Below are 26,671 nucleotides of genomic sequence, written 5' to 3'. Positions count from 1 at the left end.
ATGCTTCTCCTCCATTTTCTAATGAAATCTGCAGAGTGGGAGAGCAACACAAGTTGGAAGCGTCTTTCTTTGGAATCTCTCTGTAAACTGTAACTTCACCATCCCCTGCTTTGTGGGTTTTCAGCAGGTTTGTTCTTTATGAAAATCTGTCATTTTTAATACTCGTTTCTGTAAACTTGCTATTACTAGTCAAGTAAATTAACTGTGATAGACTGTAAGTCTGTTAAGATTATCTTTCTGCCTTAATATGATTCAAAATAAAATACTGGTGTGCGGAACAAACTTTTATTAAACAAGCAACTTGTTTATAACAAATTAAAATATTAAGATGATGATTAAGGGGTGTTGGAATTTATAGTAGCCATATTGGAATATTAATGTATTATTTAGTCTTCTGAGAAGTTGTGGACCAGAAAATGTTGGACAGGATAGATTGTATAGCTTAAAAAGTACTCTGTGGTACTGCGGGAAGTGAAGGCAAGGGAATTCTGCTGCACTTGTGATTAATTTCAGTTTGAAATTAACATACGAATGTAAACCCTGCGTATTCTTTAGTATAACTGCATTATCTGGTAAGATTCTATTTAGTTTGCTGATCATAGTAGAAAGAATTACCATACTTGCTAAGGAAAGCAATGCATAGAATATATGAGAAATATAATTCTCTTAAACTGTTTGTGAAGCCTTGTTCATGTTGTAGCTTAGGGGCTGGCTTGGCAGAAAGTAGCTTGTTTATTAGCCGCACTCTTTTATAGTTGAAAGTGATCCCATAACAGAATCCAACGGACTCGCAGGTAATATATGCACTTCGTCTTAAAGTAGCTTTAATTAGGAAAGTAAAGTATTAATGTTGCTGCGTTGCAGTGCTGCCCTAAACATGCTACTGCAGCTCTGGACGTCTCGTGAAGTGTCATATAGAAATGATTTTACTTTATCTGAGAGGAGCAATTGTATGTGAATGGTAGTAGTAGTGTAGGAAAACTGAATCTCTTTCATTGGCCACGTTATGGGGCGTTGTATGTTGGATTAAAAATCTCTTCAAGCGAGGTGTGCTTTCCACTTAAGCTGACGACAAAAAAAAAAAAAGCTTAAATACAGTGTGCAGAAGGCTGAAGGATGTCTGCGTCCCTAAGCGGTGCCATTACTGTAGGACTACTTTGTTGGCTTGATAATGATATACTGGCTGCAAAAAGTGGTTGTTTTCCGCGTGTCACTGTCAGCGCACCTCAGGTGCAGGCTGAACGATGCTTTAAACTGTAAAGAGTAATTAACGTGAATCAGTTGCAGCAGAAGGCATATTGGTAGATCAAAAAGTTAAGATTTGGGCAGTAGTTATACAGATTGTGGTATGTGAAGAATTATTTTTTTATTTCAAAGCTTGTTGCGGTACCTAGACCACAGAAAAGTGCTAAGTGCTTACGCATTAAATTGTTGACAAAATCTCAGCTATTTGCTAAAATAGCTCCCCCCAAAGGCTTAGTCATTTTCAGTTATTTTAATTATTTTTAAACCAGGAAATTTGAAAAGGAATAAATGGGAATAGATTTATTTAAGACTTCCTTGTATTTGTGAAAATGTTTTGATCGTAATCTGTTGTTGCATTATATGCATCAAAACGCTGTGCAAGGAATCTGATCCGAGGTACCTATTTTTTTAATATAGGTAACAAATTGATGGAATCTGCTATGGTGTTGGTGATTTTTATCAACTTGCCAATTTATCTAATAGCTTTTGAATACCTTCTATTCCCTGTGCTCTGTACATTAAATTGATGCGCATCTTGGCCATTCCTCTCCTTAATTCTGTCCTTCTCCAGTCAGCTGTGAAATAGAGAGCGCTGGGTCACTGCTGTGCCGGGGCTGCGGAGTGAGCCTGGTGGTGAGGCTGAAGCTGGGTGCTCCTCCTCTCCCTTGAGACTGCTGTCAAAGGCCTGTATCTGGCCACCTGTGAAACAAGGAGGTCCCTCACATTTTTCTTTTCTACTTTTCTTAAGTACCCTAAATACAATATTCCATTAAAACACAACCCAGCTGCTTATTCTTAGGTGACATTTTATTCTAAAGGCCTTAATGTTTGTCTTTTTCAAAATACATAACTGTGTATTATAGTGGAAATTTTTAAAAAATGTAGTCATAAGTAACATTGACAGCATTCAAACTGATTCTTTAAACAAAAGTTTGAGTTTGTTTTCATTTAGTTTTTATGTTGTATTACATGTATCTGTTCCTGAAAGTGAATGATAAAATGGTCTTTAAACAAAACCAAAAAATTTTAAAAGGCCCAGAAAACTACGTTTTCAGTCATGTAGTAACAATATTCCCACTGCTGACATGCCAGGAAATTGTTAAATGGAACACAGCAGGGAAATGGTTTAAGGATGCTGCTCTTGAGCCACAAGTCGTGTATGTTTAGATGGTGCCAGTGTACAAAACTGTTCTTGAAAATAAATACAGCCTTCTAGTAACCGAAACCTGATTTGTCATCGGGCACCGCCTCAGTCAGCAGTGCAGAGCGAGGGCCCTTGCTGGTCCTGAGCAGCAGGACCTGCCTCAGTTTCCCTCTTTCCTAGCACACAGGGTCGGTCCTCTTCCGTAGCCTGCCACCACCTCAGAGGTGCCGATGGAGCTGCGTCCTGAGCTCTTCTCTCGCAGGATCTCAATGAAAACAGCATGGGGGTGACTTCAACCTGGGTCACTTTTCCCCTCTGTTGGCTGTGCAGCCGCATAAAGGGTTGTGTTGCTGGGGAAGGAGTGACCTGTAGCTAGTAGGAACCTCTTTAAATGTTTGTCACCAGAGGAGTTGCGTTACCGAGCTGTGCCCTTGCCGTTAGCAGCAGGAATGCCGCACAGATTAAACTACTTTTCTTTCAGTAACTTCTAAAACTGCCAGTTTCATTTTGTGGAGCTCTCAGTAGAGATGGTGACTTGGCCACGTAGAGAGGTCAGTGCTGAGGGAGGTCACAATCGAGTCTTGGGTGTCTCAGAAAGTTCCATGGTAAATGTAAACATGCTTTATGGGTATCTCATCCAAGGAAGTTGAAAAGTACATTAGCATATCAGTCATGTAAGGGGTTGGAAGCACAGCTTGCCTGTTGCAGTGGTTGGGATGAATGGCAGTAGCACCGGGAAGCACACATCCAGTAGCCCACAGCATTCCTTCCTATCCGTTGAGCCTGGTTTACTAACCAGTTACCTACAGCTGAACACCCCCATACTTACCGCCTTTGCTTTTGTACTGGTTGGGGTGGAGGTGTTGAGTTGCGGATGTTGTGGTTTTCCCTTTATTCAGCATCTGAGTTTGGTGTGTTTGCTCACAGTTGACCTCTGCAAATTATTTGACCTTCATCTTGCCTTGAAGTGGCTATACTGTCAAGACAGAAAGATAATTTGGAGTTGCAGTTGCACATTTGGCATTTTATCAATGCCGGCACAGTCCTGCCAAGCTGTGTACGGGGGCTGCCTGTGCTCCTGCGCTATTAGCTTTTCCTGCTGGCAACAGGTTGGCTTAAGGGTGTTACTGTATTTCCCTTGGGATGTTAGGGTTGATAAAGCGGGCAAGTCTTAACAATGCTTTCTGTGTGTCCTGTTCACCTCTTGTTCTTCTTGTGCAAGACCATAACATTTTTCTATACGTAACGCTTAAGTTTCCCGTTGGAGTAAGATTTTTTTTTTGTACTTAAATGTTTTTTAAAATAAAGCTTAAATGCCAAAATAAACTGACATAGTGCCGATTTGTCAGGAAAAGCTATAGAAAGCTTGTTAGTAGCAGCATACTTTAACTGAGATAACTTTGTTAGGAGTGATAGCAAGACGTATTTCTGCTTCCAGATCCGTGCTATTAAAGCTGTGTGATTATGGGATAATTGAGCTTTTAATGGGGAATGAGTTACAACTTGAATCAGAAGAAATGCTGCCATTGCATAATATATAAGCACATCTAAGAATATTGACTTAGTCTTCAATTTTTTAAGTTGCTGTTCTTATGAATAACTTTGTCCAACTTTCTTTTTTTTGGGGGTGGGGATAGTGCCAGAACAAACAAAGACAAGTGTAAGCCAGCCTCAGCCTGTCACCTCTAACGGCACTTCCACAGTAACCAGCACTAATAATAATGCCAAGCGGGCCACAGCCAACAGTCAGCAGCAGCAGACCTTGCCTCGATACCCTCCTCGTGAAGTACCACCGCGATTTCGACACCAGGAACAGAAACAGCTTCTGAAACGAGGTCAGCAGTTACCAGTTATAGCTGCAAACCTGGGATCTACTCCTAAAGTATTAAACGGCCAGTCAGGAGGCAGCACTGTCACAAATAAACAGCCAGTGACCAACGGAGAAGTGCCGAACAGCAGCAAAAAACAGCCAGGTGAGGGGGAGGTACCTTGTTTTCCTTTAACTAAAATCAACTAGTTGAAATTCAATTACCAGTGAAATATTTGAGCTAATATTATTTAAACTTTAAATGTAAGCTGTAGCATAATGAGATACTTTCCTGTGTCGTAGCTTAATGTTACAGGATGGTTTCAGGCCTCTTTGTGCAAGTTTCATACTGAAACTTAAGACATCTTAGTTGCTCGTTGTTGCCAGTGGTGTACAGTAGACATGTCTGTTTCTGAACAGATGTTGAAGCCAATATGACCACTGCTATGTTCTGAATTTCCAGTCTTTATCCTAACAATTGATCCAAGCATCGTCATGGTACGAAGCATCTTTTTTGCATCCAGTTTCAATACACAGATCGCACAAGGAAGGGTCTTTCAGACAGTTCCCAGAGCGTTCTGAACAGCATCTCAATACTTTTTTTTTTTCCCATCATATCTAGAGATAAAAATAGGGTACAACTTGTTTAGAATATCAGAACTGCTTCTTGTTAGGTCAGAGTTTTTTTCTTTGTTCATCTACCTGAAACTAGGTTGTCTTACAAAATGGACAAAACGACATTTACCTTTATAACTATTAGTATTTCAATATAGTTATCCTTTATTATATTGGCTTGTTATGCATTCTCTTCAAATACCCTTTTAGGAGTAGTAAACTTATCTGTTACATGTGCATAATTTGCCCTTCAGTGAATGTACTAGCATGCAGTTCAGTGATTTTTTGGGGGGGGACAGTAAGGGCAGTCTGGTTTTGGCTGGAAAAAAAGTAACTTTCTTTGTAGGGATCTAGATTTTCAAAGAGATTTGGTATTAATGCATGCTAACACTTAATATGTTGAGCAAATACTTTATTTTTATACTTGTATTTATTTTTTGACGTGCACATAGCAGTGGTGTGCACTATCCCACAGATAGTTTCTTCTGAAACTTTACTGAATTTCCCGTGTTTCTCAAAATTAGTGTTTTATACACTACAAAGGAAGTGACTCCTAGCCCCTTCAGTTACAAAAAGGATTTCTGGAAAATAGCCTTGATATTTCAAGTTTTAGTTAAATTTTGAGCTGTTCTCATTACTGAATCTTAAAGAAGCAGTATTTAAAATGAAAGTGAGCAATCAAAGCTTTGGAAGCAGTTTATCCATGTGCACCGTGAGGAATGTTCCCAATATTACTTTCCAGTATTTTTGTAACGTAGTGATAGAACTCTTTACCATTTCAAAAAGTGATTTTTAAGCAGTTAATTTTTTTTTTTAACTTCACCTGTATAATTTTGTTCCTGTCTATAGTCAGGTTTAAAGTAACCTTTCATATACTTGCTTGCTTCTAAGATGAAACTTTTTCTCCAGCATATATCCTCTACTGGTCAAATTGTGTAGCAAGTAGTGATTAAAATAACAATTCACATGTAAACTAATCTAAGAAGTATTACTCTTTATACAAGCTATTAAACCTCCTAATTGTATCCAGAGGGGTTTTTGAGTATACTGTCCTTCATTTCACTGTTTGTGAATGCCAGCCCAATATTTCATTAGCTGGGTTCCCATTTGTGTATTGCATCCTTCTCAGTTTTGCTTGATGTTGTGCTGGCATGGCTGGACAGCCTTTATGCTGGGAGATGTCAACCTGCCCCTGTGCAGTTCTGCCCCAACGCTGTCCTGAGTGTCTGAGGCAACTGCTTTCCTGGGAGTAGTTCTGAAGTTTGAATAATGTGTTAATTATTAGAATAATATGTCTACACATCCAGCTGGTAACTAAAAGGTTCTGAGAGCCTTTAAGGGAGAGAAAGGTTGGCCAACTCACTTTCCCGTCTTAAGAAAATGTTTGTATTGTCCGTAGCATCCTGTCAGTCACTGTACTGTCAGGTCTTTGTTAACTGCATGCTGTGCTCGGGGCGCTCCCGTGTGTGCAAGGTCGACCGGTCAGAACCGACAAGTGGGGTTGGGAGGCCAGGGTCTTGTTTCTTGGTGCCGTGTACCTGTATACTTGAAAGATCTCTTTCCTCTAGTGTAACCAGGAATAATGTCTGGTTTGGATGTTTTGTCATGCTCTTTGAGACAGGTAGGCAAGATAATAATGTAGAGGGAAAAAATTTTTCAGTGCTGGATTTTTGTAATTATTTCAAAATCTTGTCTAATGAATTGCCTGTGAGGTAATGTGGAGGTGGCCATAGTCCAGCAGCATGCAAGAGTGACTTAATGTCTTCTGACACCTTTGTATCTGAAAGGAAGTACTGCGGTCATCTGCCTGTCTCAGTCTTACTCACTCTCCCTAGCTCCTCTTTTAGCCTCCAACGGCAACTTCTAGCTACTTTCCTTGTTGTTATCTCTGAAATTAAAAATCTCATGAAATTTGACACATCTGTAGATCCCTTCCTATTGAAAGAATATCTGTGTACAGGCCATTTAGGTTAACAAATTTTATACCTTAATGGAATGTCTTTGAAGATTGTTAAGTTCATGACTTTTTTTTTAAAGCATTATTTAATGGATATTGGGATCGATTTGTATTTTAGGGCTAGAAGAAAAACAGTAGCTTGAAATGTTGAAGTCAAAATTGCTGGAATCAGTAACAGCTCCAGTTGTTTTATCTGTCATTCCCTGAGGGACCCCGGGGTAGGCTCTTTCCCCAGTTCCAGCTGTGGCTTGCTGTAACTGTTTGGGTGCTTTGTAAAAGCCAGGGAACACAAGTACTGCTAAATTTAAAGTCTTCTTAAAGGCCACAGTAAATTAAGTCTTTGGTATTGGAGAATTTTTTAATTATATCAGTGGTCAAAAAAAAAAATCTCTTTACTTGTGTTTTGCATGGACAATCATCTCTTCTGAAAATTAACCTTCTTTGTTTAGAAGTAAAGCTTAAGAAGGGATAGTCCTGTGGGTTGGGGTTTTTCCTGCTGTTTTTAGGACATTTGGCATATCTTTTTAATAAAGACACATAAGTGAAAGCACATGCCATGTAGTACTTCTGAAACAGATACAGTCTTGTACCAAGGTGGTTATTTTAAGAAATCTATATAAGTAGCTCTTTATCAGAACATTTTCATACCCAATTCAGTTGTTTGCTGTACTGAAATTTTCCCCCGCGTGTAAACTTCACTTGAAAGGAAGGTCTTGAGTGCTGCCTTGGTCTGTTTGTTTGCCTCTGTGCTTTGTCACACATCAGAATAGCCAGGTGGTTATTCCACAATGAAATGATTTATATAATGAACTAAAACATTTGCCAGCAGTAATTGCTTGGTACTGTGGGACAGGACAAAACAGGAGAGCACCATCAGGCTCCTGGCACTAGTCCCATTACTTGGCTTCCTCCTTTGACGCGAGTGGGTCTCGCTTTATCCTTGTGCATCTGGAGGCAGAGCTGCAAAATTATGTTACAGCCAGAGCCTTTGGAAGCACAAGATCCTTCCTGTACCTTGAGGGTTTTTTCTCCGTTATTGTAGGAGTTGGGGAAGAAGTGAGCAGTTGGGATTTGCAGTTAGTAGTGATGGAGGTTGACTTAATTTAGGAAACATTGCCTTGAATGTAACAGTTATGGTCTCCAACTGTAAAATCTGTGAATTTGAACCATTAACTTTGATTTCATACGCTGCCTATAGGACACTTAGGAAGAAGCTATGAAAGAATGGTAAATGAAAGTTTATTCTGCAAATGCTTAGGTTAAATTGGAGTTGGACCGTACTTGGTTATTTCTGTTTGCTAAATCAGGTAGCAAAATAATGACTTTCAGGTGGAGAAAGCATGCTGTTCAAAGAAGTGATATGAACTTGCTTAAGTTTCAGGGCTGACCTCTGAAATTCTGAGTTAGCACAGTAAAAAATTAACTGGTTTTGGTTTCGATGACTATAAATTCTTCCTCTCTTTTACAGAAATCAAACTTTTAAAATTAAGGACATGTTAAATTGGTTAATTAAATGCCAAATATATAAAAATTAACTAGTAGTGGAAATATTGAGTAAAAGCAGAAAAATTGCTAATAATTAAATCTAAATGCTACACGTAGAAAGCTGGATTTGCTGTCAGTGTATCTCTTCCCTGTGGTGTGTGCTGTGGGTGAGGCAATTCGGAACTTGCTTGCCACTAGCTTGGTTGGTAAGATTGAGATGGCTCTTCAGAGAAACCTTTCCTGAAAAAGGGGTGCTAATAAATGGTTTTAAAGTAATGAGTGCTTTGGGGACTGTTCTCAAAGGGCTAGTTTACTTAAGTAACACTTCTGTAATTTTCTTGCCTTTTTTTTTTTTTTTTTTGTAGGCATGCCTCCCATTCGGGACTTGGTGAGCCACTCCCCTAACCAGTCAGGTTAGCCATTTAAATCTCACCTTTTTTTTGCACTACGTGTGTTTATAGTAGTTACATGTTTCGCACAATTTTATCTGATTTATTTTTTTTTTTAATTCTTTGGCTTATGTTTTTCAATAGCATGTGCTGTGTGACTGACTGACTTACGTATACTTTCTCTGTGCCATTACATACTATATTTGATTAAACATTTTTAATTTTCTAAAATAACATCAGAATTCATACCAAAACAGATGTTTTGACTATGTGGTACCTTAGCTTTAAAATACTAAGTGTCTTTTTTACCTTTATGCTTACATGTTAAATTGCCTCTTCGTGGTGTTAAATTGAATGATCTCTGCAAGCCTGTGCTTTGTATCGGGGACATTTCACAGCACTGCGGAGGAAACCACGTCTGGGGCCTTTCGGTTTTGAATGCTGAGTTTATGCTGGGGTAGCACGTATGTGGAGGCCTACAGCTGTGTATGTTTGCTGGATAGGATTGTGAAGGACACTTGCTGTTTATTTTTAAGTAATGTTTTGGAGCGAATGTGCTGTATGAGGACTTGGGGACATGCCGTATGAAATGCTCTGGGGTAACGCAGATAGTGCTGTAGGATGGTTTGTGCTGGCTCTGTTTCTGGCGGTGCCAGGTACCCGCCGGGCTGCTGTGGGCACAGTGCTTAGGAGAACGTTTCATGTTGCATCTCTTCTGTTTGCCTTGAAGACTGCTCTCAAAGGGGTGATGTTAATCTTCCTCTCCTCTTCCCTCCCCTCTCTTCCCTTGTGTTGAATTTGGCCACTTAACAAGTCCCTGCAGCTTCTTCATGCGATGCAAAACTAACCTGAGGGTTCATCTTTTCCCCGTGGCCCAGCGAGCTGTCCTGGGTCACCGCAGCGCTGCAGGGGTCTTCAGTCCAGCACAAGTCAGGGCCAGAGCCCGTGCGGGGAGAGGGAGGGTGTGCGGGACGGTCCCTTTTAGGAGAGCGGCCAGCTGTGCTGGGTTAGGCGCAGAGGAACGCTGTACCCTTGTCCTGGCAGCTTTCCTGTCTCGCATTAACAGCTAGGAAACTATTGCGGAGGCAAACAGCTACATCTACTAATTCTTGGGCTGGAGTACTTTAAGGAGACACACACAGACTTCAAGACCTTTTTCTCTACCACAGAGAAACAGATACGTGATGTTAACAAACAGGTTTTATTTTTCTGGTTTTGTCATTTTGTAATGAAGGTGCTTTTTAGCTTGTTTACTAAAAGCTAAAAAGCTTGTTTAAGCTTGTTTAAAAACACATACTAAAATGTGTTTTTTCATAAGGCCTGAAGGTACAGTATTGGGAAGGTATAGTATTGACAGTCTGGGGGTACCAGCACGTACTGGAACTGGAAAAGGAGACGGAGGGAGCAAGGTTCAGATATTTCTTAATTTACACTTCTCAGTCCTACTGTTTAGTTTAGGCCATGTGATGGTACTTCAAAACAAACAAACTACTTCAGAAAATACATACAGCAAACATTTCCTGCAGGGGTGACTCATTGCTAGAAAGCGTTATATTATTAAATTACAAATTATTGAAAAAATATTAGCAGATTACTGAATTTTAAAGAAACTCAGGTTTGTGTAAGTTTCTTTTTTTTTTTGTCCAGGATTTAAGCAGCGAAAGTTCAGTTGCAGCTTCTGAATGGTTTTGGGGAGAAAACCAAGAGTAGGCTGTTAGTGGCTTGTTTTGCTGGGCACCAAATGTGGTATGTTGGCAGCTGTAATTTTTCGATTTTGAGGGTGTTTTTGTGGTATCTGCCAGATACGAAAAATCAGAGAGAATACCTTGCTTATTCAGTATTTGTATAGTTAATCTCAGAAGTTCTTGGGTTGTGGAGATTCAGATAGGAATATTTCAGAAGAGTGGCTCATACGAGAAATCACTAACGCACATTGATGTCCAGGAGAAAGGCTGTTAGTCAAGGTAGTTTTGTGTGTAATGGGATAAAATTCTGGATGACTGGAAAGTAATGATTATATGCTGTTTGTGTATTGGCTTGTTACAAACTGTGTATCACATCTAAATTAGTATAATAGAATTTTAATAAATACAATTTTTCTTTTTATGTATTCTATTGTTGTGCAAATTGGGGATGGTTTACCATTTCACTCTGGCTTGTAGTCATAACCTGTATCTCTTTCTCCACACTGAATTCAGGCTGTTTGCCATCTGTATACTTTTGTGTTCTTTTTTAAAATTGATCATGTTGTTGGGATGATGATTATGTAATCAAGATTTTGTTTTGTTAGGGCAGCTTTTGATGCTGTTGATTCTCTCGTTCATGAGTGTGCAGACAGCTCGTAACTCTGATTAGTCTTTTAATATAGGTTAAACGTCTTTTTTAAAATATCAGTGTGAGATTTGAAATCCTGGGTTTTGTTAGACAATTGCTCAGATACTACAGTGTTTTTTTCTAGTAACGCATTAATAGGCGGTTCTGGGTTACATTCAGCCGAACGAATGTCTTCCAGTTCTCGCAAGGATGCTGTGTGGTTCTCTCCTTCAAGACTGTGGAGCTGCCAGGCGCTTCTAACTATTGCAGCGCTATTTCTACCTGCCACAGGTCTTTTTCCACTACTCTCTCTTCCAAATTGCTGTGCCAGCATCCTTGTTTCTCATCTTGTAGTTCCTATGTGAAGCTTAACTGATTGCTTCGACGCTCTCAAGCTCCCATCGTCCTGGTTGCTGGAGGAGCAGAGGGGGATCCGCTCTATGCTGCTCCGAGCTATGTGTACTGTTGGAGGCAGGGGTTTTGGTTAGATTCTTTTTCACTGTAGGATTAATAATGTTGATGTTGATTAAAAATTAATTAAATTTTTAATTAAAAACTTGTTGCCCATCAGTTTAATACTCAGTAAACTGTCTATAGTAACTTAAATGTAAGATTTCTTTAATTTGTTCCTTCCTGTTTCCTTATACATCATCAAGATCATAAATTCAAATAATGTAGTATTTAAAATTTGTTACTCTGATTTAAAAATGTGGGATTTTCTGCTTGTCATGGTGTTCTTAAATTCCTTTTGAGAGATGGAAGCACTGAAACAAGGTCTCTTTTTAAACCTACATCAACTGTGCTTCTCTTCAGATTGGTCAGTCATGCTTACACACGATAAACCACATCAAGCCTTTTTGCGGTTGAGTTGGAGCGCTGAGAACAGGCTCCCCCCAAATGATGCCTGCATTTGAGAGCTGAGCTATTGCCAAAAGTAGTAGGTGGCAATTATGACTAACATTTTTAATAGAGTAGTTGTGAGTCTGTTACTTGTTACTGAGCTGTAGGTAGGGCTTGGTGGGCATCAGTTTGGTGCTTCGGTGCTGGTGCAGAGTTGGCACCCCTTGTAGCAGAAGGGAGAAGCTGGTCAGACTGGCAGCTTCCTTCCAGACTTCACAATTGACGTGTGTTTCTTGGAAACACAAGAGGCTTATAAATTAGCGTTACGTTTTTCAAGTAGACAGTCCCTAAATGTTCTTGAAATAGCTTTTGAGAAAAGGAAGGATTGATACTTGTAGCCCTTTGTTACTATTAGCCCTGTCTGTTAACATGAACAATTTCATGAAGGTATCAGGCAAAGCAACCGTACCTTTTCTAGTCAGATGTAAGGCACGTGCTGTAAAAATCCATTAAGAATGAGCAGGAGCTATAAAACTTTTTTTTCCTCCCACCTTTAGGTACATATATTTTGAATATTCTAAGTAAAGGCAAAAAAGGGAACAATATTAAGAAAAGTTGACAGTTTCTTTTTTAAAAAAACTGAATGTTGTAATGGGCAGAGAAGCATAGTTTGCTACGTATGCAGCAATTGAGCGTACACTAGTATGGTTTTTCTTTCAGTTCAGGGAAATACTAAGTAAAAAACTTCACTGACATTATGCACTTGTGTTCTGTTGCCAACTTCATTACTGTTTTTCACACGCTTCACGCTTCCCTAGTTTCATCTCCTGGTACACCTGTCTGACTGTTTTGATTTAACAGTTTTGGGGGGTGTCTCCGCAGTAAAGCTTTAGACATAGGAGATGAAAATTGATATCCCTTATTTTATAGCACATACTCCATGGTGCATGTATTTAACCATGAAAAGTTAATAAGTTAATTAGGATGTACGTCGTCTGGATTCCCAGACATAATCAGCTTATGTATTGAAAAAGAAACAATAGTTCTCATATAAATGAAAATGAGAAGTATCAGTTCAGCTGCTGTGTTTAATCTGTACTTCTGCAGCAGCAGAACTTTCGATTGGTCTTGTGATTTTTTTTTGTCTCTGATTATTGGTGTATAAAAGAAAGTATCTTTAACTTGTACTTAAGAAATCTTACAGAATGTTTTTTTAATGGGGGGGAGGGTGTGTGTTTCTCTGGCTATTGTCACACAGCAACTGGTCTTACTAGGTCAGTGTAATACCCTGTTTAGATTTCTGCCTTTCAGAATGTCTTTGATTTCATATAGTATTTTAGTTTTTAATATGTATAAGTTTTTACAAAATACTTTGTATATGGTGATATAGAGTATTTTTTAAAAACCTATTTCTCTGGGGAAAAAAAGAACCATACCTTTAGGAGTGCTGCTTTGTGCTTTTTGTGAGAGTGCGACTTTGCATGCTGGTGAGAAGCGTTCTAGGTTATGCGTGTGGCTGTGTTCTGAACAGCTGTACTCGAAAGCTTTCTCTGTCATCTTCAGTGACTGTAGTATTAAGCAAAATAATCCTTGGCTTAGTGTCTTTATATGTTATTTTTTTCCCTGTTCTGTTTAATGAAGTAGTAATACTACATTTATAATAATGCTCTTGGACTTTCCTTCTCTTTAGATCTGAACCACAGTGGTCTAGGATCCCATTATGAAAATTCTCACTGGGGACCAGTCTCTTCAAATAGTGACTCCAGCACAAACTGGGATAAAGTTATTGTAGACGGCTCTGACAAAGAAGCATGGCCATCAATCACTGGCAGTGACCCAGAGTTGACATCAGAATGTATGGACACTGACTCTGCCTCTAGCTCTGGGTCAGAGAGAAACCTCGTTATAATGGCTTCAGGGAGCACAGGTGGTGAAAATGATGGCATTCGAAATGGCATTGGACATGGTTCTCAAAATAAGTTTGTGGTTGGTAGCAACAGCAATAATGTGGGCAATGGAAGTATTAATGGGCCGTGGGGTTTATCCCATGGAACCATAATAAGCACATGTCAAGTTTCTGTGGATGCTCCTGACAGCAAATCTGAAAGTAGCAACAATAGAATGAATGCTTGGGGCACCATAAACTCTTCATCAAATGGAGGGTTAAATCCAAGCACTTTGAATTCAAATGGCAACCATGGTGCCTGGCCTGTATTGGAGAACAATGGACATGCCCTGAAAGGGTCTGTAGGGAGTGGTAATCCTGGCACAAATATTCAGTGCAGTACCATAGGTCAGATATCTAATAGTCAGAGTATTAACTCTAAAGTGGGTGGTTCAGCCCATGGTTCCTGGGGAAGCCTTCAGGAAAATTGTGATTCTGAAGTAAATGGTACAAGGAAGGTTTCATTCAGTGGGCAACCTCAAAACCTTAACACTGAAATGAATGGACCAAATAACACTACTAACTTTATGACCTCTAGTTTACCAAACTCTGCTGGTTCAGTGCAGATTAACGAACTGCCTAACAATACAGGGCATGGGGCCTGGCGTGTGAGCACAATGAATCATTCTCAGATTCAGGCCTCTCCAGTTACAAATGGCACTTCCATTTCTCATCTTAGCAATGGTGAGACAAAAAATGGTGGATCTTACGGTACTACATGGGGTGCCTATGGTTCTAATTACTCTGGAGACAAATGTTCAGGCCCAAACAGCCAAGCTAATGGTGACACTGTGAATGCAACTCTAATGCAGCCAGGCATTAGCGGGCCTGGCAGCACTAACTTTCAAATCAATGGGAATAAAGGAGGAGGGGTATGGGAGGCAGGGACAGTCAACTCCCAGAATATGCCATGGGGAAGTGGAAATGGTGCCAGTGCTGGCGGGAGTAGAAGAGGATGGGGCAACCCTGCACAAAACACTGGCACTAACATTTCAAACGGCGAATGGAGTAAACTGCCTAGTAATCAGCATTCCAATGAAAGCGTGAATGGAAACAGCAGGAAGTTTACAAATGGATGGAAATCTACTGAGGAGGATGACCTTAACAGCCAGAGTTCTGCTGCTTCTCAGATAACTGAACAGAACAGCGCATGGGCCAAAACAGGTACGGGGGACAGCGAAGGTAGTTCAGAGAGCACTGGATGCCACGAAGACAGAGTAACTACAGAAGGACAGAATCGAGAGAGGAGGAAAGTTGACCAGCATGCATTACTCCAAAGTATAGTGAACAGAACTGACTTAGATCCACGCGTCCTTTCCAACTCTGGTTGGGGACAGACTCCAATCAAACAGAACACTGCCTGGGATACCGAAACATCACCAAGGGGTGAAAGAAAAACTGACAATGGGACAGAGGCCTGGGGAGGCTCTGTGACACAGACTTCCAGCTCAGGGGGATGTGTGGATAGACCTAGCCCTAACAATAATGATACCTCATCTGTATCAGGGTGGGGAGATCCAAAGTCTGCTACAAGGTGGGGAGACTCCAAAGGGTCAAACAGCCAAGGGGGGTGGGAAGAAGATTCTGCTGCTACAGTAATGGTCAAGAGCAATCAATCGTGGGGAAGTGGCAAAGAGGAAAAGTCATCTTGGAATGACGCACAGAAGATCAAACAGGGATGGGTAGATGGACAAAAGGCCAGCCAGGGATGGGCAGTTTCTGCTGGTGACAGCTGGGGCGAAAACTCAAGAAGTAACCATTGGGGTGAGGCTAAGAAATCCAGTTCAGGAGGTAGCGACAGTGACAGATCAGTATCTGGTTGGAATGAGCCAGGTAAATCAAATTCTGTTACTTGGGGAGGTAATAATACAAACGCAAATAATTCTTCAGGATGGGATGAGCCTGCAAAGTCTAATCAGAACCAGGGCTGGGGAGACCCTCCGAAATCCAATCAGCCCCAAGGTTGGGGGGATTCATCCAAGCCAATCAACTCTCCAGAATGGAACAAACAAGACGTTGGCTCTTGGGGAGCACCATCTGCCACAAGCAAACCCCCAGGGTCAGGCTGGCTGGGTGGACCCATGCCGGCACCAGCAAAGGAGGAAGAGCCCACTGGCTGGGAGGAGCCGTCCCCTGAATCAATACGCCGTAAAATGGAAATTGATGATGGAACTTCTGCTTGGGGTGATCCAAGCAAATACAACTACAAAAATGTGAATATGTGGAATAAAAATGTCCCAAACAGTAGCAGCAGTTCAGACCAGCAAGCACAGGTACATCAGCAGCTACTGTCTTCAAGTGCCATGTCTAGCAAGGAGAGCAGTTCGGGTTCTGGTAAGACTTGGTTTTACGCAAATTTGTGCTTTCTGCTAATTGTAAACAATTATTTTGTTCTTGCTTCATATAACGATATTTTCGTTTCAAAGTGGAAGGGGGAAGGTGCCAATGAAGTACCGTTTTTATTTATTAAAAAAAACCAGCAGCAATGCTTGTAGACGTTTGATATTTTTATACAGATTGGAAGATCTGTTCTAGTTTAAATAGCTTGAGTAATAAAGACTAGACAGCTCTGCTTGAATTCTGGGGTGTGGGAACACAGAGAAAATATTTAAAATAGTATCTGTGGAATGAAAGTAGTTTTCTTCATTTAATTCTAAAGCAGTTAAAACGTAATGTTGCCAAAGAGCCCCCCGAAAAAGCGTTGAGCTGCTACAGGACAGAATGAAGGGTGATGGTTTTATATGGACTCAAGATCAGACTTTCTGATCTTGTAGTTTTGGGAGCAGTGAATAACGGTACTTGCAGATGAGCCTGAGTGGTGTTTATGAAGTATTTTGTGCTCTGTCTCTTTCAGCTGTGAAGAGGAGTAGCTTAAATATAATGAGCAGCTCTTAGGAACTTAGTATCTTAGAAATTTCTATTGTCAAAATGTAATTCTTTACGTACAAAATTTGTATTTTTGTGGTTATATTTCTTTATGGAACAGCTTGCAATTGTAATAATTACCTTCATACAAAATGTAAATGTGTACTAATATGCTTTTTATTGTATGTTATGGATCTAGAAAAGGCAAAACACTTGAGTCTTTAGATAGCTTTTAAAATCCTGCTTAAAAACATGCCAATAACTCGTACTGCTTTAAAAAGGTTGGGGAGAGCCTTCTACTCCAGCCACTACTGTAGATAATGGAACTTCAGCGTGGGGTAAACCCATGGATACTGGTACTAGCTGGGGAGAACCCATCAGCGATGCAGCAGGCACCTCTGGCTGGGGAAACGCTTCTCTTGGTCAACAGGCTTCAAATAAACCTGGTGAGTGTTTTCTGCGTCATCTCTGAATAAAGGTAATTGAGGACAGTGAAATGCCTCTATAGAAACTTTACATTTTTGAGGGCTTTTTTATCTGGAAGTAAAAATCAAGCTAACTTCTGTGTTAAGGGCAGTCAGTTGCTACTGAAATGTTAATGTGCTGGATTTTTTTCACAACCAGGGCCTAAATCTATGCAAGATAGTTGGTGTGGAGATGATATGCCATTGACAGGCAGTCGTCAGACCAGCTGGGAGGAAGAGGAGGATGTAGAGATTGGAATGTGGAACAGCAGTTCTTCACAAGAAGCTAACCCGTCTTTAAATTGGCCACCATATATGAAAAAAATGCCCACAAAGGTAATGAGGAGGTTGAGTCAAGGTTTTTTTGCACTGTTGTCATTTCAAAAAGCTAAGTCAGAACAGATTGCTGCACCGAGTGGAGTACCAGGAAGCTTTAATCTTCATTCATAACATTTTATGATGTAATTTAAGCAGTAGGTGGTAAACATCTTCTGAGTATCACAGGAATTCCTTTCTGTTTTTAAGGGAATAATGAAAGGTGGAAATAAGCAAGATGAAGCATGGATCAATCCATTCATTAAGCAATTCACAAATCTCAGTTTTTCAGTAAGTATTTACCTTTACCTGGCTTTACTGCCTTCTTACAGTGCTAGTTATAATGCACAAAGATTGAAATGCTTCATTGCCTAGTGTTCATTGTCATAGTATTTTTCTTTTTACTTCTGTTTCTTTCCTGTCACCCATCCCTTTTCTTTGCATCCTATTTATTGATGAAAAGTGGGTTTGTAAACACTACCCGGGTGTTCATCCAGTAGTCTGATGTTTTACTTAGTTATATACGTATTTTGGTGAAGATACCTGTTTTCAGTTGGGTAACAACTAAAGGGAGAAAATGCTTTAAAATAGCATCTGATTTGTCTCGATTTTTTTTTCTTGCAGGTTTGAATTGAAATAGTATATAGGAATCTTTGTTTTAGCTTTTAAAAATACTATTATTAAATAATTATGATTCATTTTATTACTTCAGAGAGAATCACCAGAAGAAACCATACAGAGCAATAAGATGGACATGTCTGGAGGTAAGAATAGGAGACCCTAGCTGGGTTTTACTGCTTTCCTTTCCAGTCTCTCTCTTAGTTTATATCCTTCTGTAAATTACTTTTTAAAAGCTGTATATAATATATAGTTATAGCTATATATAGTTAAATATATGTTTCCCTAAGGAAAAGGAGTACCCTTGTAGAGAAAAAAACTTGTGTGTCTGAGTAATGCTACACACCTGAATCACCTGGTTGCTATAGTAATGTTATCCATAAATCAAGCTAAGCTTATATGTATTAAGCTGACATGAAGGAATGTTGTCGGGGTGTGGTGGGTTTGTTTCTTGTAATATAAGTGTCTAGATTGCCTTCTGGATACCTTCACTAAATATGAACGGAAACGTTCCGAATACCACACTCGCTCATTGTGGGTCATTCTTGGAAACACGTTTTCAGTTCTAAGAACTAAATTAATACTGAACAATTATTTTAGAAACGTTTAAACCTGAGTGTGAAATGACTTGTGAGCAGTTTTATTTTTATTTGAATCCACTGACTGTTATGATTCCTCTAGCAAATTAAAAAATAGTGTAATTCTTTAATACATTAATAACAATGTATTATAACAATAGAATATTTAATTAAAAGTAATTGTAGCATTGTAGGTTTTATTGTAGTTGCACTCTTTCTATTCAACTTTAAAATCGGGTATTTTCACTTTGGGGCTCATAGCCTATTGTGTAAAGAAATTGTTCTTTGAATTTTAGATTTTAGTATTAATGGCAAGCCTCATTTAAATTATTTCAATTTTTTTAAAATTTGAATTTAAAACATCTGCTTGGAAAGCAATTCTCTTACACTGTATGCAATGAAGTATTAAATGGACTCCTTTATTACTGCTTCTATTTTGATCTTCTAGCTTGCCTAGTGGAATTAATGATAAAAGATAACTTAAATTTTGCTTTTAATAAACACAAATACTTTAAATTTGTGAGATTCGCTTTTTGGTTGGTTGGTTTGGGTTTGTTGTTTTAGCTACATAGGTTTTTTTTCTTAACTGAGTCAAATTAAAGGGCCTCTGAAATATTACACAAATGTAGGGGATGTGATAAAGATATTACTTCAAAGCCAAGACAATGCTTATTGCTACAAAAAAAAAAGTGGCATTCACAAGTGGAAACTCAAGTTTAAACAATTATACATTCTTGGTTTTAAGAGAAAACTGAGAATAATATTTTTGTGAAGCCTAGCAAAATCTGTTGACGCTTTGCTGATTTCAAGTTCTAAGTTGTCTGTAGCCATCGATTCATAGTGTTTCCTTTCCCTTTTCAGTAAAGCCCAGAGAGTTTAAAGCTAAACTGATGTTTTCTTGTCTTAGTATCTAGCTTGAGAGCAGTATTAGTTGAGCCCTTCATAAGCATAAACTGGTTTCTAGTGTATCTGGAAAACTGAATAATCTTTCATGCAATGTTGTAGTCACATCTCTCACCTTTTCTTAGGGTTATTGCAAGATAAGCGAATGGAGATGGATAAGCATGGCCTCAATGTTGGAGATTACAACCGTGTGGTTGGAAAAGGCCCTGGTTCTCGTCCTCAAATTTCCAAAGAGTCTTCCATGGATCGCGGTCCTTACTTTGATAAGGTTAGTAGGTGTCTTACTGGTGGACACTTCTAAACTTCTTTGACTCTGCATTCCGAGTAGTTATCTGTGCGCTCCTTAGCTTTCTGCGTTTAGTGGAGAGGAAATTTGGGGCTTTCTTGTTAATCCACAAGATATGTTTTGTTCTTTTTAACTTACTGATATATAATACTAAGCACTTTCTGTAGCCCACTTGCAGTGCAAATGACTAACCTGATCTCTTTTGTTTTCTGCCTATTTCCTGCTGGTGCTGGACTGTCATGTGACTCTTCCCTTCTGTTCCTGGCAATGGTTTCTCCCTTCTGCTTGCTTGCTGGCTGGTTGTTGCGCATCGGTTTGTCTGTCCAATCAGGATGGCATTGTAGCAGACGAGTCCCAAAACATGCAGTTTATGTCCAATCAAAACCTGAAGCTTCCCCCTTCAAATAATGCACTACCTAACCAAGCCCTTGGCTCCCTAGCAGGGCTGGGTATGCAAAACTTGAATTCTGTTAGACAGGTAAGGCTGTGTGCATATCCTTGGCATGTTACTTGACAGCATTTAATATATAACCTTTTGATATAACATCCTAGCTACCTATGGGATTGATATGTGTTTAACTTCTAATTGAAATGTATAGGGGTGGGAGAAGCAGCAGAAGAGGTTTATTGTCACTAACTGTCCATCCTTTCCCCAGAATGGCAATCCCAGTATGTTTGGTGTTGGTAATATAGCAGCACAGCCCAGGAGCATGCAGCAGCCTCCAGCACAACCTCTTAATTCATCTCAGCCTAATCCACGTGCTCAAGTGCCTCCTCCATTACTATCCCCTCAGGTAATCGAGCACATAAAACATTCTGTGTATAAACTACCAAAATGCTGCTTCAGAAAATTGTTTTTGTTTGTTGGCGTTGCTGATATTTGTTCTGTAAATACTTGAAAACATATTTGGCTTGATGAGTGTTTCAGAAACTAGGCAACTGTTGACCAGAGGTTCTGATATTCTACGTCTGGTATAACTAATTGCACATTACTGTCAGTCACTCTTCATACTGGTCCATTTTGCAGGTTCCAGTATCATTACTGAAGTATGCACCAAACAACGGTGGCCTGAGCCCACTTTTTGGCCCACAACAGGTAGCCATGTTGAATCAACTGTCCCAGTTAAACCAGCTTTCTCAGATCTCCCAGTTACAGGTAAGCTGACAAAGCTAGTCGCTCTGTGTTCTGTTTGAAAGTCTAAGTAGAGACTTACGTCAGCTATAAACTGTTCTTAAAAAAACCACCACAAAACACTGTCTCCTAGCGGTTGTTGGCTCAGCAGCAAAAAGCGCAGAATCAAAGAAGCATGCCTTCTGGTGGTCGTCAACAGCAGGAGCAGCAGGTAAATAAATACGTTTATTATTAACTTTTCAAACTATCTTTAAAAACTGTTTTTCGTCCTGAGCTGCATTCCTTGTTATAAAGTGTATTAACGAGTGCAAGAGTGAATGGGAATTGACAAGCTTTAAAGGAGTGACTTAGCTTAATGCTGGGGTTTTGCTGTGCTAAGATGCACGGAGCACAAAGATGCATTTCATTATCTTTCTTTAAATGTGGAAAAGCTTTTGCCTATTTATATTGTAACTGCTCTGTTTTTTTAAGGGTCGATCTCTTAGTATGCAGCAACAGATGATGCAACAGTCCCGCCAGCTTGATCCAAACCTGTTAATGAAGCAGCAGACTCCACCCTCTCAACAGCAGTCACTCCATCAACCCACTATGAAATCTTTCCTTGAGAATGTCATACCCCATGCTACTCCTGAGCTACAAAAAGGGCCATCGCCAATAAACGCATTCAGCAGCTTCCCTATAGGTGGGTTTCTCCGTGCTAAGTTCACACAGTCAATTAATGCTTATGTGACGCACAGCCTTTCCTTTCACGTTGCCTGCCTCCTCTGAAAACAATAGCGATTGTAATCCTGTTAGCACTTAGGATTTTAATGGAAGTAGTAGTTCTTTGTAGGGCTTACCCAGTTACCTTTGTTCACCAGAGAACTTTTTTCACAAGTGCACTCATTCCCAGAAGTGACTGGCTGTATTTCAGTGCAAAATGCTTTACATTCTTAAAGAATGTCTATCTCTTTTTATTTCTTCTTTTATCCTCTGGGTCCCGAGGATGATACAAAGTCCTTTTGCAGTTATGATTCCTGGAGCTAAAGGACTTTTAGAAGTAGAATCCATACAAAGAATCCATTGATGTTGTCTCATTTCTTTGGATTTTAAAATCATTTTCAATGAATCTGGAATTGCATAAGTAGAACAAAATGTTGATTTCACTTTTAGTGATTTTGTCCAGGAAAGAAAGCTTTTAGCTCTGCTTTTTTAAAGAATGGTTGTCTCATTTCAGGCAAAATGTCTGAACATTTATAAATACAAACATCTCCTGTTTCTTTCTCCCTACATTTCCAGGCTTCTGTCCAATTTCTACTTCAGAAATTCCAGGCTTGTATATTTTCTCCTTACTTTAGGTCCCTTTTTAATGCTATCTTATACTTACTACACCTGTATACCATTTACCTCTTGTTCCTTATCCTATTTTTTTTTCCTCCTCTTCAGTTTGCTTTTCTTCTACGTTACTCTAATCCAGTCATTTCTGTTGGGCTGACTTCCTTTGCATTCTCATTGCCCTTTGTAGAAAACTTTGTTTAATAGAGACTGCTGCTGAAATCCTTGTGCTTATAGGTGGAGTGTTATGGAGCCAGTGGGTCGGTGCAGGCCATGCTGTTGCGCTGCATGTGGCACACTGGAATTTTGCTTGTGGCCAGTCTTAAGTCCAGGCTGCTGCTTGATAGTTGCTGCTGATGATTGACATCAAGATCTAACTACTGCTTTCATTCAAAGGTCAAGGCATAAAAATGAAGTTTGTTTAGCTATTAGAGACACTGTTAGGCCTAATGAAAGGAATATTTAACTTTCTTGCCAAAATTCGTGCTGAGTAATTGCATCCTGTCTACGTTAGGTTCCTTTCTGTTTCATTTCTTGAGTTGAATTGTTGTATACTATTGTTAAGTAGCTGCTTTCTCACCTTAATCATTGCCACGTTTCAGGAACCTGCAGTATATGTAAGATTGCTTTGAGATCCCTTGGGAATCTGCTGCCGTATATGTAAGAATTCTCTGGGATCCCTTTGGAGTAGTACTATATAGTGATATAAGCAAGTGGAGCCACACGCAGTCCACAAATAAAAGCTTAAGAGTAGAAATAGTAAGTTGCTGGAATTTCTTCACCCTTTAGTGAAAAATTGAGTCCAGAGGAGTATTGGTAGGATCCTCCAAGTGCACAAAGTATAGTAGCATAGTAATGTGAGAAGGAGCTGAACTTGCCAAGTTGTCTTCTGGAAAATCTTGCAGGTATGTTGTTTTCTCCATGTTCTAATATTAGCATCAGGAGACCTAGCAACGAAAGCAGGGAGGTCCTGTTTACATTCTGGGGCACTGAATTTGTTGAGATTCACTAGATATTTGTTCATCAAAAGCAGAGACTGGGGGCTGGGGGTGGGTGTCCTTCTCTCTAGTTGGGCAGTGCTGCAGTCACATCCTGATTAATTTATAGAATTAAGTATTTCTAATATTAAAAATACCTTTTTCTGCCAAATAGTGAGTATAGCTGAACAATATAGAATCTTCCACAATTGGATATGAAAAATTACTTCTGGGAAGACTGTTTAAATTCCAGATTACGTCCAGGGACTGATGTTCATCCCTCAGTCTACAGGTGTCAAATACGGAGCTGTGCCTGCCGAGGGGCTGGCATTAACCTTAGCAGCTCGATGTGCCTATTTGCCAGCCTGTGATCTTTCTAACCCTTGTTTTAGAGGTCTGTCTTCTGCAAGCTTCTTCAGAGTTAGAAGAAGGGTTATTGTTGTGCACAGGGTATTGGTCTGACAACAGCAAAATGCTGGAGGGAGAGCTGTCAGAAACTGGGTTGATTGGACTTTTCCTTTTTTCTGTTTCAGCTATTGATAGCTGTTACATTTCTTAAAACTCCGCTGTCCTGTTACAAGGCACTTTCTGTGAGGCTTTTCAAGGGACTGCTTTTCTGGCATCAACATCTGCTTATGCCTTTAAGAAAAACAAATGAAAAAAACCAACCAACCAGCTTCTATACGGCAGTGAATATCAATTTAGGAACAAAACTAAGCACTAGTTTCCAGTGCCAAATGAAGGTGTTTCTAGTAGAGATTTGAGAAGTTCCCTGTGTGTCTCTGGCCCTAAGTTAAAATGTTGTAGTGGTTTATTTTCAGAAATGAAGTGAATAGATCTGAAGGGCTGGAAATGTAACCAGGTATGGTTGTGAATTAAGGATTCCTACAGACCTGGAAAGAGAGCAGGCATGCCAAAGTCAAAAGCGTGGACACATTGTTCAAGCCCAGAGTAGCTGGTTCTCACAGGTATTTGGATTGATTTGGGTTGGCATTGTGTTGATTCTCCGGCGAAGATAAGTTTTGTTTGTTTTCTGTTACTGAGGTTTTCATGCAGTGTGAACAGGATAAACGGAGGAGGGGAGTAGTCTTACTTGTGCAGTTCCACGCAGAGTGCTTATCTGCCTGTGCTAGTGTGGTTCAGAAGCTGGCGAGGTGTCCTGCTGAACAGCCCAAATAAGAATGGGAATGAGGTGGTAACTGCAGATACCAGTACGTAACTTCTGCTGAAGAGGGATGAGTGCGGGCACACCATCCTGCTGAGAAAAGTGTCTTTTATAACTAAGTGTAGCTCTTCAAAGTACAGTACTTCTGCTTTGTACAGATGAGATCAGTTGTTGTGCTGGTGCTAGACTGGTGTTAGAAATGCCACATTTTTGAGATGCTTACATTTTAGTTCCTCTAACTTCCTCAGTGGCTTCTTCCACTGACATTTTTGCATGAAGACGTCAGCTGAGAACTTCAGAGTGCTTTGCATTGCTTAGCTTAGCTTCTGTCTGTAGTAAGTTCACTGTATTAAATGCTAGAATGTTTCTCAAAAACAGAGACTTGGAAGCATGAAATAACCATAGTAATACGCTCTTAAATTATTATTAGGACAATAGTGGTAATTAGCAGAAGAAAAACATGTAGTCTGTATTTCATAAGCTATATCTGTTTTTAGGAATGAACTCAAACTTGAATGTAAACATGGATATGAGCAGTATTAAAGAGCCACAATCTCGATTGAGGAAATGGACTACAGTAGACAGCATTTCTGTGAACACATCATTAGATCAAAACTCCAGCAAACATGGTATGTTAAACGTGTCACTAAGTAGCATTTAACATTATGCATCAGATTTTCACATTCCGTGTATAAAATGCAGGTTCGCTATATTTAGGCCTGTAGTTGTAACTACTGTTGCTTGTGTTGCTTGTACCTGTCAGAATTTGTAGTGTGTTGTCTGTGCCAAACTTGCTGCTTGTCTCGTACGGCAGCCCATAGCTTTCTTGAATGTTTTTACTTACAGAAGTGACCTTGTGATGAGCTGTAGTAGAAATACCGTGCGGAATTCCTTTTTTAACCAGACTTTCATTTAAGTGTGACTATTGCTACTAGCTTTACCTTAATCTGGATTGGAATGCTTCATATATGTTTAAACCAAAAGCTTTAGATTTTCTAGCTTTCTTTTCCTCCACCCTTTTGGCCTCCAGGTGATTTATGGGGATTTAACTCTGTGTGCACGCATTCTGGTAGCGTCTGACATTTTTATTTACAGGTTTTGGTTATGAATGTGTACATTTGCATTCTAAAAATGGGGAGAGCTTAGAAGGGATAGACTAGTACCATCGCTGTACTTAGTTTTAGAGGAGGCGGACTTGGTTGCTTCATATTTCATTCCAGTAATCAGGATTCGTATGACACTTCAACTGTTTCAGTTGCTTGAAATCTCATCCAGTTAAAATTTGAGTCTATAGCACAAAGGTCTGTGTCTAAAGATAGTTATAAAATGTCTCTAGTCTCCTGTTACTGTTCAGTCTTGAGATTGTTAGGATATTTTTAGATTTGTCAGCTGTTTTACTGCTAAGAAATGACTTGCTGCCTTAAGCATCTAGTGGAGATATCCTGCTACTGCACTGCTGGACTTCACCTGGTTGTTGCAGACGAACAGAAGTCTGTAACACCAACAGAAGCGTTGGTGTTACTTTAGCTGTAGGTCATGTTTTCTGAATAGCATTAGGAATTTGATTATTTGAACTCCACGTTGCATTGACTAGCTAGTAAGTCATTTATTCCCTCAGAACTGTAGAATATCTTTGGCTTTGCAGAGTAAGAACCTTTAAACTTCTCCTTACAGGACTTACACAGAATCAAGTAGATTGTGTACAGTGCTTTCATTCCTTGCTCTGCCTCCAGTGATTTTTTTTTTTTTTTTTTCCCCCCCCTCCCAGGAATATGAGTAGAATTTACAGAGCTTTGCAGTAGCTAAAGATCCTTCAGATTTTGTAGATGTTTCTTCCCAAGAGCCCTCCCATCACAGAATATATTCACTACCCCTGCTATCCAGTTGGGGTCTCACAGAATGCTCTTACCCTCTTGAATTAATATTTTACTTACATTTAATAAGTATGCTGTTTTAATGAGATGATTTCATGGGAGACTATTCTTACGGTTTTCTCCTGAATTATTCAGAGACATTTCATTTTGGGTTATATAATCCTGTATGACTTCCTGTATAACTTCACATCGTAAGAGGACAGTATGTTGCTGTATAATTGATGAATGCTTTACATGGGCATGTTTTTATATGTATGTATATGGCTATATAGAAATTGGCTATGAAAAATATTTGACGACTGTTTGGTTTTTTTTTAATTAGGTGCTATTTCAAGTGGTTTTAGGCTGGAAGAGTCTCCGTTTGTTCCATATGACTTTATGAACAGCAGTAATTCACCAGCCAGTCCTCCTGGATCTATTGGGGACGGCTGGCCCCGTGC

The 26,671-nt window shown here is 39.6% G+C and overlaps 1 protein-coding gene across 12 annotated transcripts in view; it reads left to right on the top strand.

The window, feature by feature from the left end:
* The window catches only part of TNRC6A (trinucleotide repeat containing adaptor 6A), a 53,674-nt gene that overhangs the window by 21,775 nt on the left and 5,228 nt on the right, over positions 1–26,671 (top strand). For 3 of the 12 annotated variants that reach the window (XM_072878636.1, XM_072878632.1, XM_072878630.1), the window contains exons 5-18: positions 4,027–4,362; positions 8,619–8,666; positions 13,486–16,074; positions 16,887–17,051; positions 17,230–17,405; positions 17,595–17,675; positions 18,097–18,148; positions 19,609–19,751; positions 20,426–20,563; positions 20,797–20,925; positions 21,035–21,112; positions 21,373–21,583; positions 24,855–24,986; positions 26,554–26,671. The exon at positions 26,554–26,671 is cut by the window's right edge and continues 41 nt beyond it. In XM_072878636.1, coding sequence (XP_072734737.1) covers positions 4,027–4,362; positions 8,619–8,666; positions 13,486–16,074; positions 16,887–17,051; positions 17,230–17,405; positions 17,595–17,675; positions 18,097–18,148; positions 19,609–19,751; positions 20,426–20,563; positions 20,797–20,925; positions 21,035–21,112; positions 21,373–21,583; positions 24,855–24,986; positions 26,554–26,671 — 4,396 coding nt within the window. Of the gene's footprint in view, positions 1–4,015; positions 4,363–8,618; positions 8,667–13,485; positions 16,075–16,886; positions 17,052–17,229; positions 17,406–17,594; positions 17,676–18,096; positions 18,149–19,608; positions 19,752–20,425; positions 20,564–20,796; positions 20,926–21,034; positions 21,113–21,372; positions 21,584–24,854; positions 24,987–26,553 lie in introns of all 12 variants that reach the window. The other 9 variants (XM_072878635.1, XM_072878634.1, XM_072878643.1 and 6 more) reach the window with 6 other exon arrangements.

The sequence above is a fragment of the Ciconia boyciana genome, chromosome 13 (genome assembly GCF_034638445.1).
Source record: "Ciconia boyciana chromosome 13, ASM3463844v1, whole genome shotgun sequence".
Classification (NCBI taxonomy): domain Eukaryota; kingdom Metazoa; phylum Chordata; class Aves; order Ciconiiformes; family Ciconiidae; genus Ciconia; species Ciconia boyciana.
Note: the sequence above shows the minus strand (reverse complement) of the source record. Positions and strands in the feature narration are given on the sequence as shown.